The sequence below is a fragment of the Chiloscyllium punctatum genome, chromosome 37 (assembly GCF_047496795.1).
Source record: "Chiloscyllium punctatum isolate Juve2018m chromosome 37, sChiPun1.3, whole genome shotgun sequence".
Lineage (NCBI taxonomy): Eukaryota > Metazoa > Chordata > Chondrichthyes > Orectolobiformes > Hemiscylliidae > Chiloscyllium > Chiloscyllium punctatum.
This window is the reverse complement of record NC_092775.1, coordinates 66465999-66484140: the sequence shown is the minus strand read 5'-3', so window position 1 is coordinate 66484140 and position 18142 is coordinate 66465999. Positions and strand designations below refer to the sequence as shown.

The window sequence follows — 18142 nt, the reverse complement described above, 5'->3', positions numbered from 1 at the left end:
GAATTCATTACCACAGAAAGTAACAAAGACCAAAACATTAAATGTTTTCAGGAAGGTGTTAGATTTAGTTCTTAGGGTTAAAGGGTACAGGGAGAAAGTGTTAACAGGGGACTGACTTGGATGATCAGCCATGATCAAATTGAATGGTGGAGCACATACAAAAGGCTGAATAGCTTATTCCCGCTTCTATTTTTCGATGTTTCTATTTTGTTTCTATTGTATTTTCCTTTACTTCTAGCTGTATTCCCCTATCTCATACAGGACACTCAGTGAACTGTTTAGAATAGGCTATTTTAGCATTTTCTTTAATGTATATATTTTCTGGAGCAGTATTTGGTTTGGGTTATAAAATGGATGACCATATGCAGCAGGCAAATACAGTAAATATCAAATTCCCACTATCTATGGAGAACAACCAACTTAACCGAACCGACTCAATGTGTCTTTTTTTTAAATTAAGCAAAAACGTTGAGCTAATTATTCCCTGAAGAAATCTCTGACAATTCCTCAACCAATCACTGTGCGCGCATGGCACTTTGAAGGCACAGTGTGAACTTCATGAGGTAAACAGTGTAAAATTGTGTGAGGAAACTTGCTGGGATTCAAAGAAAATGACCCTTGCTGGCATTCCCTGAGATTGACTCCAAGTCAAATTTCAGGAAAATTCAGCCCCTTCTGACTGTTCTGGTGATGGCAAGATAAAAAGCTTTGCATATGTTTCTTTTATTCAGCAGTTATAAGGGCTGTGGTGGGGAGGGTCATGGCCTAGTGGTATTATTGCTAGCCTACTAATCCAGAGACCTTGGTAATGTTCTGCAGACCTGGGTTCGAATCCTGCTATGGCAGATGGTGGAATCAGAATTCAGTAAATAAGCATGATAGGGGGTCTAATGATGACCATGAATCCATTGGCAATTAGAGTCATAGAGATGTACCGCATGGAAACAGACCATTCGGTCCAACCCGTCCATGCCGACCAGATATCCCAACCCAATCTAGTCCCACCTGCCAGCACCCGGCCCATATCCCTCCAAACCCTTCCTATTCATATACCCATCCAAATGCCTCTTAAATGTTGCAATTGTACCAGCCTCCACCACATCCTCTGGCAGCTCATTTCATACACGTACCACCCTCTGCGTGAAAAGGTTGCCCCTTAGGTCTCTTTTATATCTTTCCTCTCTCACCCTAAACCTAAGCCCTCTAGTTCTGGACTCCCCAACCCCAGGGAAAAGACTTTGTCTATTAATCCTATCCATGCCCCTCATAATTTTGTAAACCTCTATAAGATCACCCCTCAGCCTCCAACGCTCCAGGGAAAACAGCCCCAGCCTGTTCAGCCTCTCCCTGTAGCTCAGATCCTCCAACCCTGGCAACATCCTTGTAAGTCTTTTCGGAACCCTTTCAAGTTTCACAACATCTTTCTGATAGGAAGGAGACCAGAATTGCACGCAATATTCCAACAGTGGCCTAACCAATGTCCTGTACAGCCACAACATGACCTCCCAATTCCTGTACTCAATACACTGTCCAAAAATGGAAAGCATACCAAATGCCTTCTCACTATCCTATCTACCTACAATCTCCACATTCAGGGAGCTATGAACCTGCACTCCAAGGTTTCTTGTTCAGCAACACTCCCTAGGGCCTTACCATTAAGTAAAAACAATGACCGCAGATGCTGGAAACCAGATTCTGGATTAGTGGTGCTGGAAGAGCACGGCAGTTCAGGCAGCATCCAAGTAGCAGTAAAATCGATGTTTACACTAGAACTTTATAAAGCCTCAGAAGCACATTATTGCTTTTACATTCCAACCCTCGAGATAAATGACAACATTACATTTGTTTTCTTAACCACAAACTCAACCTGCAAGTCAATCTTTTGAGAACCCTGGACTAGCACTCACAGATTCCTTTGTACTTTGGCTTTAAGAAAATAGGAGGAGAAAGTGAGGACTGCAGATGCTGGAGATCAGAGCTGAAAATGTGTTGCGGGAAAAGCGCAGCAGGTCAGGCAGCATCCAAGGAGCAGGAGAATCGACGTTTCGGGCATGAGCCCTTCTTCAGGAATGAGGAAAGTGTGTCCAGCAGGCTAAGATAAAAGGTAGGGAGGAGGGACTTGGGAGAGGGGCGTTGGAAATGTGATAGGTGGAAGGAGGTCAAGGTGAGGGTGATAGGCCGGAGTGGGGGTGGGGGCAGGGAGGTCAGGAAGAAGATTGCAGGTTAGGAAGGCGGTGCTGAGTTCGAGGGATTTGACTGAGACAAGGTGGGGAGAGGGGAAATGAGGAAACTGGAGAAATCTGAGTTCATCCCTTGTAGTTGGAGGGTTCCTAGGCGGAAGATGAGGCGCTCTTCCTCCAACCATCGTGTTGCTATGGTCTGGTGATGGAGGAGTCCAAGGACCTGCATGTCCTTGGTGGAGTGGGAGGGGGAGTTGAAGTGTTGAGCCACGTGGTAGTTGGGTTGGTTGGTCCGGGTGTCCCAGAGGTGTTCTCTGAAACGTTCCGCAAGTAGGCGGTCTGTCAAGGGATGAACTCAGATTTCTCCAGTTTCCTCATTTCCCCTCCCCCCACCTTGTCTCAGTCAAATCCATCGAAATCAGCACCGTCTTCCTAACCTGCAATCTTCTTCCTGACCTCTCCGCCCCCACCCCCACTCTGGCCTATCACCCTCACCTTGACCTCCTTCCACCTATCGCATTTCCAACGCCCTTCCCCCAAGTCCCTCCTCCCTACCTTTTATCTTAGCCTTGTGGACACACTTTCCTCATTCCTAAAGAAGGGCTCATGTCCGAAACATCGATTCTCCTGCTCCTTGGATGCTGCCTGACCTGCTGCGCTTTTCCAGCAATACATTTTCAGCTTTAAGAAAATAGTCCATGCCTGTGTTCATTTTTCCAAAGTGCAAGCCCTCGCATTTGTTCACGCTGAATTTCATCAGTGATTTCCTGGACCACTCTCCTAAACTGTCTAAATCTTTCTCCAGCCTCCCCACTACCTCAGTACTACCTGTATCATTGTATCATTGTATTTGTATCATTGGCAAACTTTGCCAGAATGCCCCCGTCCCTTCACCCAGATCATTAATATATAAAGTGAACAGCTGCAGCTTCAACACTGAACCCTGTGGAACGTCACTTATCACCAACTGCCATTCCAAAAAATAAGAGTTTATCCTAACTCTCTGCCTTCTGTCAGACAGCCAATCCTCAATCCATGCCAGTAGCTCACCTCGAACACCATGGGCCCTCACCTTACTCAGCAGCCTCCCGTGAGGCACCTTATCAAAGGCCTTTTGGAAGTCGAGATAGATAACGTCCACTGGGTTTCCCTGGTCTAACCTACTTGTTACCTCTTCAAATAATTCTAAAAGGTTTGTCAGGCACAACCTCCCCTTACTAAATCCAAACTGACTTGTTCTAATCTGACTCTGCACTTCCAAGAATTTAGAAATCTCACCCTTAACGATGGATTCCAGAATTTTACCAACAACTGTGGTTAGGCTAATCAGCCTATAATTTTTCATCTTTTGTCTTGTTCCTTTCTTGAATAAGGGGGTTACAACAGTGATTTTCTGATCATCTGGGACTTTCCCTGACTCCAGTGACTTTTGAAAGATTACAACCAACGCCTCCACTATTTCCTTAGCCACCACCCTCAGAACTCTAGGATATAGCCCATTGGGGCCAGGAGATTTATCAATTTTTAGACCTTTTAGCTTTTCTTGCACTTTCTCCTTTGAAATGGCTACCATACTCAGCACTGCCCCTTGACTCTCCTTAATTGTTGGGATATTACTCATGTCTTCCACTGTGAAGACTGACACAAAGTACTTATTAATTTCTTCAGCTATTTCCTTATCTCCCATCACTAGCCTTCCTGCATCAATTTGGAGTGGCCCAATCATTACTTTTGCCTCTTGTTTGTTTCTTAAGTATTGAAAGAAACTTTTATTATCATTTCTAATATTACTGTCTAGCTTATCTTCATATTTGATCCTCTCCTTCCTTATTTCTCTCTTTGTTATCCTCTGTTTTTGTCGTCTTCCCAATCTTCTAATTTCCCAGTTCTCCTGACCATTTTATAGGCTCGCTCCGTTTCTTTGATACATTTCCTTTGTCAGCCGTAATCCCGCTCCCCCCCTCTCCCCACAAGTAATCTTCCTTTTTTTTGGGATGAACCTCTGTACTGTGTCCTCAATTACAACCAGAAACTCCTGCCATTGTTGCTCGACTGTATTCCCCACTAGGCTCTGCTTTCAGTTAATTTTCATCAGTTCCTCTTTCATGACCCTGTAATTACCTTTATTCAACTGTAACACCATTACATCCGATTTTGCCTTCTGTCTTTCAAAGTGCAGACTGAACTCTACCATATTATGATCGCTGCCTTCTAAGTGTTCCCTTACTTTAAGATCTTTTATAAGTCTGGCTCATTAATAGCACTAAATCCAGAATAGCCTGCTCCCTTGTGGGCTCCATCACAAGCTGTTCCAAAAAGCCATCCTGTAAGCATTCCATGAACAGAACCCAAGTTGGCATTTAGTTATAGGCATTATCACAACCTTTTCAAAATTTTACTGACAAGTGCACTAAATTAAACTGCCACCAATTTTGTAGAATTCAAAATAAAGGGACTTCCATTTGGTTACCTTGTCCATGATCTACACTATAAGGCAATATCAAGTTGAAATATCCCTTCCCATATGGAATAGTAAGAGTTAACAATGAATCTAATGTTTGAACAAGTAAAAGCAATACTTTTACAAAGTAGCTAATAAGGAATATGAAGTAAATTTAATATATTACATATATGACAATACTACTTGGCGACATAGATTGTATTGGCAGGAGGTAAAACAGAATTCTTCAGCAATTACTGCTATAGTCAAAATGCTGATTGCGTGTACATCCTGGCAATTGGTACTGACAATCAATCAACAGGCTTCACAGTTGTGTTGCATTATTCTAAAACAAAATAGACAAACAAACAGTCTTTCAATAATAAGTGACAGCCACATCCATAACATAAGAGTGATGTTGTATTTCGGTAAAACAAATCAGGGCAGGACTTTAATGGGAAGGTCCTGGGGAATGTTGCCGAACAAAAACACCTTGGGGTTTAGGTTCATAGTTCCTTGAAAGTGGAGTCACAGGTAGACTGGATAGTGCAGGAGGAGTTTGGTATGCTTGCCTTTATTAGTCAGTAAGTTGAGTACAGGAGTTGGATGTCATGTTACGGCTTACAGAACATCAGTTAGGCCTTTTTTTGGAATACTGTGTTCACTTCTGGTCTCCCTGCTTTAGGTCAGATGCTGGGGCTATTTTTCCTTGGAGCATCAGAGACTGAGGGTGACCTTACAGAGGTTTATGAAATCATGAGGGTGTGGATAAGGTAAACAGACAAGATCTTTTTCCCAGGGTACGTGAGTTCAAAACTAGAGGGCGTAGGTTTAAGGTGAGCGAGGACAGATTTAAAAGGGTGCTAAGGGGCAAATATTTCATGCAGAGGGTGGTGCATGTATGAAATAAGCTGCCCAAGGAAGTGGTAAAATTGTAACATTTAAAAGATATCTGAATTAATATATGAATAATAAAGGTTTAGAGGGATATAGGCCAAATGCTGGCAAATAGGACCAAATTAACTTAGTATAGCTGATCAGATTGGACAAGTTAGACTGAAGGGTCTGTTTCAAAGCTGTACAACTCCATGAAATCTATAATTGGTCAGTATATTTATTTTAGATATTTATAGGAGATACAGGATCACAACTTAGACATTAAAGAGATTGTTAATGTGCAGCCACTTGCTGCGTGAGCAATTTCAAATTAGACCATAGGTATCTACCAAACCAGTAGATGCAGATTCACTCTGCAATCTGGGTGGGTCTCTGATTCATTCAGTTATCACCATCATTAAGACAACCTGTAAGACACAATTGTTTCTGGACTTTCCTTAAGAATGTTAGTATTTTCAGTTACCTCCCTTCCCAAATCAATATGGAATGCCAGCTGTTTCTGGGTCCCAGCTGTTTCCGGGTCCCAGCTGTTTCCGGGTCCCAGCTGTTTCTGGGTCCCAGCTGTTTCTGGGTCCCAGCTGTTTCCGGGTCCCAGCTGTTTCCGGGTCCCAGCTGTTTCCGGGTCCCAGCTGTTTCCATTAGGGTGCTCGATGTTCTTATTCTTCACTTGTTACAGGGATGTGCAGTCACCTACGACATGCCATCTGGCTTTGTGAATTCAGTTCATTGGAGTCTTAGGACATGAACCCAAATCTGTCCATTCTGCAGACCTGAAATCAGCATACCCCGCAGACAGTTCCTTATCATAAAGTACTGGAGAAGATTTAATCTCTGTTCGCCTTTACTTGGTTATCAGTGATTAGTATAGATTTACAGTGTCACTTAAAGCATCACCAATTCTGGTAACATAGATTTTGCCAGCTGGAAAATTCAAAGTGGATTCATGAATCCTATTATTTCACTTCTTTTCATAAAAATTCTATGATGATCTTTGGAAAGATAACAGTGGACAAACAGATATAGAACAGTTAATTTCCTCCCTACTGAGGTAATTAAATTATAATGGAAGCAGAAGGCATTGGGTTTCAGTACTTACCATGGCTGTCACAATCCTGCTGATATAAATGGGATCATTTCTGCGGGAGTAGTCCTCCTCCTGATTTTCCTTGAAGTTCAAACTGTTATCCAGTACTTTCAAGCAAATATCCACAATACCATATTCAAACTGAAAGCAAGAATCAACAATAACATGTGCAGCAATAATGAGGATAAAATCAGAATTGATTAATTATGTGCGTCTATGCTTATTCTTCTCAGCTACTTTTTCACTGAAGCTGACGAAAAAAAGTTAACTTCTTCAGTACCTGACCAAAATTCCAAGCCATGGTTACAATGTGGTTCTTTGAACCTTGAAAGAGCAATCCCTGATCATTCAATACATATTCCTTCCGTTGATTCTCATCGTCTAGGAAGACAGCATCATCTGAAAATTTGAAACAAGAATCTTGAGGAGGTTAGCCATTCCAGGAATACTTGCAGTTCCTGTCATTTGTGTCTGTAAACTTCAAAGGTAAAACAGATAGTAGGATGAGTCCCCTTTTGGAGCTGGATGTAGACAATAACAGAAAGACAGGCAATCCAATTCAAATATCCAATATAAATAGTCATGGTAATCAAGCCTATGAGGGATACTTTGAGACTGACTGAGAGGAGTTTCTGGGGCATAGTTTTCATGAGCCATTATAGAAGTCACAATAACTAACAAACAGTATAACAACTGCCAACATTAGTGAGTCAACCAACTTAATAACAGCTCCTCCTGATGTTGGTCAAACAAACACAAACTTATGGGCATGGAGTACCCTTACAAGTTAAGGAAATTAGATGTTTTTCACTGCCCTTTCTTTTAAGGATCTTGATTTGAATCCACTAATGATTAGGACTACTGCAATGTAAATTCAGATGCTGATCTGAATTCAATAATCTGAAGTAAATATGATCGAAATACTATTGAATATTGTCCTTAACACAAAATGATAATCATTCTGCACAATTTGAGAATTTGAAATTGCAGAGGATGCCTAATCTTGAGACAAGAAACATACATAGGAATTTCTCCTGAGTTTGCAACTGAACTACTAAGGAGGGAAAGGATACTTCATCTGGCCCATACCAATGCTGATACTGGATGTACATCAGAGCAAAAAGAATAATTAAAGAAAGAAGAAAAATGTTTTATTCCCCTAAATGGCCATTGCTTGTCTCAACAAAGATGATCTCACTTTAAAATATGAGGAATTATACACAGAGGGTTGTAACCCCATACAATTGCTCAAACCATTTTATTTAACGATTGATACGTTTTCAAGAAATGTATCTTCACTGGACCTGAAACATTAACTCTTTCTTTCTCCACAGATGCTGCCAGATCTGCTGAGTTTCTCCAGCAATGCTTGCTTTTGTTTCAGATTTCCAGCAACCACAGTTCTTTGTTTTAATACAACTATGAAACTCTCATTATAACTGAGCACATACGAACTAACAAGCTTTCTTATTTGCTCTCAGAATGTACATGTCTTCTGGATAACATAACACTTATGTATCACACAGCTCAGATGTTATGTTAGGATCTTTCAATAAGTATCATACCTGGGCACCATGGATTGAAGAGCAAAATGATTTGTCCAAGGTCAAACCATGCAGATTGGCCTTGTGTTGTGCATTGCAATGTTAGAGTGTAAAACCCGATCTTGGCATTGGCAGGTGAACATATGGACAGGGATAGCTTGTTCCCGATATTGCTTACAACAGCAGCATTCCATTTATTTGCAACCAGTGTATTTGACAGCGACATCTTGGCTTTCGTTCCAGCTGTTTCTGAAGGTACCCAACCTGAAATAAAAGACAGAATTCAGAACATGAATTAGATTCTTAGCAGAAATGTCATCACTGCGAGTTTATCTTGTAACTATTCAAAGGGATTTAGGTCTATGGTCAAATGTCAAAGAGTATGGTGCTCGAAAAGCACAGTCGGTCAGGCAGCATCCGAGGAATAGGAGAGTCGATGATTTGGGCATAAGCCCTTCATCAGGTCGGGCCTAAGCCTGAAATGTCGACTCTCCTGTTCCTTGGATGCTGCCTGAACGACTGTACTTTTCCAGCATCACACTGTTCAACTCTGATTTCCAGCATCTGCAGTCCTCACTTTCTCCTATGGTCAAATGTGACTAAACTCATCAACTAATAATTCTAAGTTTTTATTATCGATTATTATTACCTCATAAATTATTTTCCTGTATACATGCTTTACAAACCTTGTTTTTCATTTTTCCTTTGCAACACTGAAACATGAAAAAAAGGGAAATTGAATGTACAATCAGACTGCAGGTAAGAGAGCAGATAGGTTATGAGCTTTCAGCCATCTGATCTTCAGAAATTGAGAACTCAATACTGGCAAATTGCTCCAATATAATTCACTCATCAACTCTTTGCATTGAATTTGAGAAAATGATTTGCCTCTGATCGAAGTCTCTTCTGACAACTTGGCTGCATTCACTGGTTTGTCAAGTGAGATATAATGACCGTGCATTATTAAATGATTTTTGTTAAGTCACCTCAAATTAGTTTTATCTTTCTCATGAGATGTCTACCAGTACCAGCTGTGGACCATTTTGTGATCTTCCTTTGAGAACAAAAGTGAAAAGACTATGGGCTAGCTATTTCTGATGTCACCATGTAAAACTAGTTAGTTATTCTCCTGCTCTGTTCTCTCACTAATTTCAACAGATTATTTCCAGTCAGGTACTTCTAAAATACATTGGCTTTGGCTCAGGGTGGTAGTTGCATCTTTGAGTCACACAATTGCAGGTTCAAGCCCTCCATCAGAGATTTGAGAAAATAATCTGCACTTTCAGAGATGTCATCTTTCAGATCGAGCACGGAGGCTTCCTTTGCCTCTCAAATGGGTGTAGGATTCACAAGAAAGGCGTGAGCCAAACATCTGCTGTGATAATATCACGAGAAAAACAAACCAACCACTGTTGAACAATGGTACAATCAATTTAAATAAAATAAACTGCCATATTTCTCAATTCTGTTGAAATTAATACACTTGGGCAATGTTCAAAGCAAGAAAGGATCTTGCGATTTAAATGATGTGAACTAACAACACATTTTCAATGTACAGCAGAATCTGCCTTATAATAACATCGTATAAAGTACAATTTTAATAGACCAAGGCATTGCAAGGGGATTCACAGGAGTGTTTTGGACAACTTAGGATTTTCTTAGAAATAATGAACATTTGCACATTAATGTTCAGCAGAAAAATGTCTTTCAGAAGTTGGGTTAAAAAAAGTTTTTTGCCTCTACCAACAGGCTGACAGCTCTCAGACAATACTGCCCACAGTGTTATGGGGGTAGTCAGTTTTCTTCAATTTAGTGACCAGGCCTTCCCTCACTAAAAGCTGCAGTTTATGGCTCCAGCCATCAGAAGTGACCAGTGTGTTTATAAAGTGCCTTAAGCACTGAACCTCACAAAGGGAAAGACATGATTCTGCAAGCTGATTTATCTATCTTCTGCTCAATGACTAATCTCCAGGATGAGGTACCAGAGGCCTACAAGATGCACTAACAAATCTGCTGAGGGACCTCAGGACCAGCTAATGGATCATTAAAGATACTATCCAAAACTGAATTAAATTAAAGTCTAGATATCCAGAATGAAAATGTTTTTAGACTTTTGAAAAGTAGTACTCCAAAAATACCATTTCATTAGATACTCCACTATCTCCAAATGAATAACTTTTATCTGAGGTTCTGGTGGATCAGGAAATGTTTGAAGATTCAATTGAACTATTTAAATTAAAGTAGGCAGTTTTCTAGTGGTATGGCAAAATATCCTGCCTATACATATCAGCAATTGTACTCGGTCAATTGTGTCTCACCGAATGTGGAAATTCCTGTGGGCAAAATGGCCACTTTGTTTAGATGCAACAGTCTCCATAGATGGAAGCTTTAACCTGCATCTGTGACAGTTACAGACACTTTGCATGTACCTGTCATGTTACTTTGTTGTTTCTCATCCTCCCAGGCTTTTTCAAATTACCTGCATTCTGAACTGAACACGAGCACATTTTAATCTAATCTCATAACCATGTTGAAAGAGATTCCAGCTAGTCAAATTGTCATCTTAAATCTATCAATGCATCGGGTAAAGCAGACCATCCATACTAAGATTCAGTCAAGTTCATCTTAAATCTAAGTAAGAAGATTCTGGTGCCACAGCCACCTGTCACCACAAGAGACAGACAGTCCCCATTTTATATCCTCAGCCCAACATTTTCATGCTGCCCCTCAGTTTTTGTTAGAATGGCTTAGGAGACTGGAATCTGTTCCACTCACAAACACAGCCACCACCATTTTTATGGTGTGTGGGAAGTGGGACAGTGAATTATAAAGCAGGTCAGCATTTGTCAACCCGTGGTTCACTGAGACCAAGCCACGACTGCCTCCAGTCATGTCTTATTAACAACCACTAGGACAACATTAGCAGATTAGGCCGGGAAGGAGCAAGTCATAAATTTTGTGGAGTTGCTTGACATCATTTTGGGTTATGGTCCCAGTTCAGGTTTGACTGATGTCAGGTACTCTTTGGGAAAGGTGTGGCATTGTGTGGGGTTGTTCAAAATAGACCCACAACTGAGCACAAAAAATGCATTAATTCACTAGAATTGTCGAGAGAACTGTCAAAAAAGTTAGCCAAAATTTGGTGTCAAAAGAAATAGGCAAAATAAGCTGTCAAGCCATTTAAAACTTCTGCTCTTTAACTGTTTGAAAAAAAGTGTTATTTTACTCTATGCTGACATAAGCCTGAGGTTTATCACTACAGGGCTAGTGCCTGTATGACTGATTTCAAAACCTCTCATTATCAGAGGGTTGTTTTTCTCATTTCACAGTTTAGTCAACAGCTCCAAGGGGTTATAATGGTAACTAGTCATAGTAGTTTTGGTATAGTATGGTGAAGTCCAAACCTTGTTTTTAGAATGGATTAAAATAAGTTAAATGCAATGAGTGGTTTTTCATTCATGCAGATATTTTTAAGTAAGCAAATTCCTCTATAGACATCTGAGAATGTTACTTTATCAAATTTCTGCATGGTTTCTGAGGACTTCCCATGATGGATGCTTGATGAATTGGCACGGTAACTGTAAGCAGAAATGCTGAAGGGGCATAGATTGACACTACATTAGCACAGAGTCTATAATGGTAAGGAGGTGGGCAGGTTGACTTGGAAGTTCTGAGATTTCAGAATGGAGGTGGGGGCATAAAATGGCATAGAGGAGGCTTGGGAACTGTGTGATGGGAGGTAAAAGGGCTGCAAAACTACTGCGTAATTTATTTTGAAAAGAACTTCAACAAACTGTCAGTGCACTGAGGCAGACTTTACGTCCAGTTTGCATTCATTCAGGGGTTGCCTGCCATGACTCCCACAAAATTCACCACACAGCTCCTCCCCCACTGAGGCCAGCAAATATTCAAAGCACCAGAGCAATACTTTTGGATATAAAGTTCACAGAATTGGTGAGGCAGGAACTGTGCCTATTCTGTGCTTCAGACCCAGGAGCAAAGATTCAGGCTTAACTTCTGATTATTACTTGCTGTTGTTGTCTTGATCTCTTTTAGCATGTTAAGTTGACAAGAGATCTAAGGTGGCTCAATGACAGAATAAACATGACAGGCACAAACTGCAAGCAGTAGACTCAAGCAGAAGGATGCTTACAGTTTATTTTAACTCAAACCACTGATTCACAAAACATGGGCCAGGGATCAAACAAAGACTGGCAGTCTGAGTTGAACAGTTCCAACATAGGTTAAAAAAAAAACTGTTCAAAAAGAAGAAAGTCCTTTTGAAACTCAGAGTTCATTCGTGTGATACTCTTATACTGTGGATGCTACATGTTCTTGTACAGGTTTGTCATGAGATTCCAGGTGGATAAAAGCCATTAAAGTCCACCAGCATGAATGAAGTGTGGCTGTGTGCTAAGCCATTCCGTTTGCTTAATGTGACCCCTTGATGTATTAGTCATGCTGGTGCAGGACATCTTAAGCCTTAGGCTCAGACATTGTAGGCCAATGTTTTCAGTAGGGCTTGGGCCAATTTGGTGATGTCAAGGACAAATACAGGCATTTAGACTTGGAAAAAGTAGAGACATTGAAGAAAAAACTATCAGTGCACGGAGGCAGACTGGGCAAAGTTTCCAATGGGAACGAATAACCAAAATACACGTCAATGAAGCAACAGTATGGTGAGAGCAATCAGGCCACTACCGAGGATTTCAAGAGACTAGGAGATTGGGGAAATTAAGACACATTTATAGTAAAGTCCCCTCTCCTTTGTTTCACACCAATTTCAGAGGAATTGCGCACTCCATTGAAAGGTTTTTTTTATTTCAATATTTACCACACAAATTCTTCATAAATGCAAGCACAGATTCATATGTAATGGAATCTCTTTTGTTATAAGTTATAGACCATGAAACTGCACTTAACTCTCTCAAAATACATTTGCACTGTGCATGGAATAATCATGGAACTTGCACACCCCTCCCTCAGACTGGGCTTTCTGAATCCAGAGTTCTGGCATGATGGCAAAACTCTGGATGCTGAAAATCAAAATAAAATATAAAATGCTGGAAATATTCAGCAGGTCAGACAGCAAAGAGAAGCCACATTAACACTGCTGACCAACGATCTTTAATCAGAACAGCAAAGGCTGCTCTCGAGGAATGTTGCTACTCAACTGCAAATGGAATTTATGATTCTTTACACCTGCAGAGAAGAAAATTTGTTTTTGGTTCATGTTTTGGACAGCTACCTTCTCCTTCCTGCTCCTGCCCGCGTTCCGGGTTCTGGCACTGGGACTATTGCCAGCCACTCAGATCGTGGGTAAGGCTTCTGCCGGGCACAACAGCAACCAGCCAACCTTCTTACAGCGGGCACAGGGTGGACAGTCCACACCCCTGTAAAACACAGCCCATTAACTCAGATTCTCTCTCCACAGATACTACCTGACCTCCTGAAAGTCACCAGCATTTTCCATTGCATTTGCTGGTAATGTTACTGGACTCTTCGAGGTTCAGGTCCTCTGGGGCAGGAGTTCAGATCCAACCACTGCTGTTGGTGGAATTTAAATTCAAACGGTAAACTCAAAACATACACTGTTCATCTCATTAATGGTGACTACGAAACTATCATTGATCATCGTAAAGAAAATTCACTTTTCTAATGTTCTATAGGGAAGGAAATCTTTCCCTCGAACATAAGAACAAGGAGCAGGAGTAGGCCATTGGGCCCTTTGAGCCTGCTCTGCCATTCAATAAGACCTTGGCTGATCTTTTCATGGACTTTCCCTCGTCTAACCTACATGTGAGTTGAATGAGGTGCTGGAAAAACACAGCAAGTCAGGCTGAGGAGCAGGAGAATAGACGTTTTGGGCATAAGTCCTTCATCAGGAATGACGTGCATATGCCTGAAACATCGATTCTCCTGTTCCTCAGATGCTGCCTGACCTGCTGTATTTTTCCAGCACCACACTCTCGACTGATCTCCATCACCTGCAGTCCTCACTTTCTCCTACCTGACCTACATGTGAGTCCAAACCGGCAACAATGTGTTTGACCCTCAACTGCCCCTGAAGCATTCCAGCAAGCCACACATTTCAAGGGCAATTAGGGACCAGCAACAAGTACTGGCCCATCCAGTGACACCCACAACCCCTTGCAGGATTAAAAGAAATGTCATAATCCACAGCTTTTGCATGTTTAATTCATTCCATCTCTTTTCCAGGAATGCCCTGTTTGAAGTGTTCCATTTTTCTCTCCAATGTTTGGGACCTTTGTTCATTTCTTGTACCTCATTCACCTTCATTGTTTTTCATTTCCCTCCTCGTATTCGATCAGGTAACTTATCCAAAACTCACTTTCACAACCACAACTCCTTCCTCAGCAACTGTCTCCAGTTGTGAATTTATTCGGCATGCATTCCAACAGAAGTTCCACCCTTGCTGCTTTGGATTCACTCACTGCTGCAAATATCGGCTTAGTCTTCAGCAGACCTCAAAGAAATTTTCTCACCATATCCCAAGATCGACGCTCATTGCAATGTGCCATCACATGAACACTCCCAACCTTTCACTTCAGCAGCACCAATTCACCGTATCACAAAACTATTCCTCATCTATGGTTTCAGTTCATCCTTTGTCTCAAAGAACAAAGAATAGAACAACACAAAAACAGGCCCTTCGGCCCACCAAGCTTATGTTGAAACATGATGCCTTTCTCAAGGAAAAATCCTTTTATCTCTACACAGTCCAAATCCCTTTATTCCCTGCCTATTTATATACCTGTTAAGATGCAGCTTAAATATTGATTTTGTATCTGCCTTCACCAGCTCCTCTGACAGTACATTCTTGGCACTGAACACCCTCTGTGTAAGAAACTTGCCTTTCACATCTCGTTTAAACTTTCCCCTTTTTACCTTAAACCTATGTCTCCCAGTAATTGTCATCTCTATCTCAGGAAAAAGACTCTAACTATCCATTCTATCTGTGCCTCTCAATTTTGTAAACTTTTATCAGGTTGCCTTTCATCCTTCAATGTTCGATTGAAAATGAACCAAGTTTGTCCAATCTCTCCTCGTAGCTAATATCCTCCAAACCAGGCAACATCCTGATAAACCATTTCTGTACCTTCTCCAAAGCCTCCACATCCTTCAGGTAATTTGGCAACCATAACTGTACACAATATTCCAAATGTGGCCTAACTAAGGCTCTGTACAGCTGCAGTCAAGAGTGTGGTGCTGGAAAAGCACAGCAGGTCAGGTAGCATCCAAGGAACAGAAGAATCAATGTTTCAGGCATAAGGAATCAGGCATCAGGAATTTCCAGCATCATACTCTCGACTCTGATTACCAGTCCTCACCTTCTCCCTCTGTACAGCTACACATGACTTGCCAACTTTTATACTCTATGTCCCTAACTGATAAATGCAAGCATACCATATGCCTTCTTAACCACCTTATCCACTCACATTATCACATTCACAGAACTGTGGACCTGTACACCTACATATTTCTGTATGTTAAATCTTCGAAGGGTTCTGTCATTTACTTTATACTTCCCTCCTGCATTAGCCCTTCCAAAATGCATCACCTCGCAGATTCACAACCCTTAAAGCGAACTTTTCCTCATTTCTGTTTTAAATCTCTTACGCATTATCTTAAAACAATCACCACTCATTCTAGACTGCCCCACATGGAGGAACATCCTTTCTACGTCGACTTTGTCAAGCCCCTTTAGCATTTATTGACTTCATTCAGATCACCTTTCATTCTTCTGAACTCCAGAGAGTATGTAAGTCTAAACTGCTCAATCTCCTTTCATAAGCCAAATGCCTGATCACTTGAATCAATGCAGTGAACCTCCTCTGAATTACAACTATATCCTTTGCCAAATAAGGGAATCAAAACTGCACAGAGTACTCCAATCTTTTCAGTTTTACTTCTTAAATTAAGGAACAGTTCGGACTGTTCAGACCTCAAGTCTGTCCTGCCAATTGAATTAAATCATGGTTGATCTGTATCTCAGCTCCAGTTATATGCCTTTGTTTCATGTCACCTCATGCTGTTAACATTACACCAGATCTGTTCATCTCAATCTTAAACTTTCAATTGACTCAGCACCCACAACTGTTTTTGGGGCGGGGAGTTCCAAATTTCCATTATTGTTTGAATAAACAAATGTCTCTTCGTTTCATTGAATGTGTGAACAAAACAGTTGTGTTTGTGGCTTGTTTCTACTTACAAACATATCAAAATAAAATGCCTATTTAGTAACCTAGACTCTTTCATTTCAGTCTCAGTGTGAAATCAAGGTTCAGTTAATTCATCCTCATAGTTCATTCTAGCCTGAGCTTCTAAATTAGAAGTCCTTTAACATGCACAGTTTGTGGAATAAATAATTGAAGCAGCAAATTCCCATTTTCTATGTTAAGTTGTTCACTTTAAGTAAGTGTATAACTATATATGTGCATTTTATCCACACAAAACAACATTGAATCATCAGTTGCAGATTTTTGCAAACCATTGTCACAGTTAGTATTGGTTCACTACACCAATAACTTCCCCTTAGCCAGGGTCATATCTCTGGGAGGAGAACCCATGATCATAGGAATCATAGAATCCCTGAAGTGTGGAAACAGGCTATTAGATCCAACAAGTCCACACTGACCCTCCGAAGAGGAACCCACCCCTACCCTACTATTGTACATTTAACCCTGACCAATGCACCTAACCTACACATCCCTGAACACAATGGGAATTTTAGCATGGCCAATTCACTTAACCTGCACATCTTTGGATTATGGGAGGAAACCGGAGCGCCCAGAGAAAACCCACACAGACACGGGGAGAATGTGCAAACTCCATACAGACAGTATGGACAGACAGTACACTAGTATAAAACTGATTTTGTGATTTTTAAAACTTATGGTATGAGGGTGTTGCTGGCTAGTCCAACATTTATTGTCCATTCCTAATTATCAGTAGACAGTTAAGAGTTAACCACATTGTTGTGGATCTGGAGTCACATATAGGCCAGAACATTAAAGATGACAATTTCCTTCCCTGAAGGACATTAATGAACCAGATAGTTTAATTTCCCCCTACAATTGACAATGGATTCATGCTCATCATTAGACTCAATTCCACATATTTATTGAATTCAAATTCCACCATCTGACATGGCAGGATTCAAACACAGGATATGTGATATGTCGTGAAGTTTGCACAATCTGTCTAATCTATGGAATTGAACAACATAAGAATCAGAATACCCTTTGTTCTATTAACGTATTGATTCATAATACTTTTAATACACCCGCTGTCTGCTGTTTTAATGGAGGTATTAAAACCGATTTAGGATGATGAATAGCGGAATCACCATGGGGAACTTTGCATTGGCAATGGATTGTCTGTTACGTACCTTATCCAACTTTCCTTTTAATTTCCATTTGAAATAATGCTTGTTTTATGCCAAAGCTGAAACATCTACAACTGAATGGATGCCCAAATGTTTCAGTACGAACTATTGAAAGCAAATGTTAGCAACATATATTTAAATGTAATGGGCTCGTTTTCTCGGCAGCAAACAACAAACTAGAAGATTAAAACCATATATTTAGTTAATGAGAGCATTTTACTGCAGGGACTCCCACCAGGAATCAATTGATTGTTTTCTGTTTATGTAATATGTTCTGTTTATAGCACTGGCTGAGACATGTCATTTTAATGTCTCTGCTAAAGCACAACTAAAACAATTTATTTTCAAACTGTCAAAATGGAAAGTACTTAAATCATTTTGTCCTATTATTTATCTACCTTATTTATATTTAAATTACACAGAATTATATAAAATCTACAGCACAGAAGCAACCAGACTGTCCAGTTAGCCTTTGTTTGTGTTAATGTTGCACATCAGCTTTTTCCAAGCTTAATTCCATTTCACCTAACTGCTTATCCTTTCTCCTCTTTCTTCCTTGCATGGATCTGTAGGTTCCTTTTAAAGACA

The 18142-nt window shown here is 40.6% G+C and overlaps 1 protein-coding gene across 1 annotated transcript in view; it reads right to left on the bottom strand.

Moving 5' to 3' along the window:
* LOC140463177 (protein-glutamine gamma-glutamyltransferase 2-like) overlaps positions 1 to 18142 on the bottom strand; it is a 75268-nt gene that overhangs the window by 46004 nt on the left and 11122 nt on the right. Inside the window, exons 3-5 of the mRNA XM_072556957.1 lie at positions 8167 to 8409; positions 6882 to 7000; positions 6614 to 6742 (exon numbers count right to left, since the gene is read on the bottom strand). Of these exons, the coding sequence (XP_072413058.1) occupies positions 6614 to 6742; positions 6882 to 7000; positions 8167 to 8409 (491 nt within the window). The remainder of the gene's footprint in view (positions 1 to 6613; positions 6743 to 6881; positions 7001 to 8166; positions 8410 to 18142) is intronic.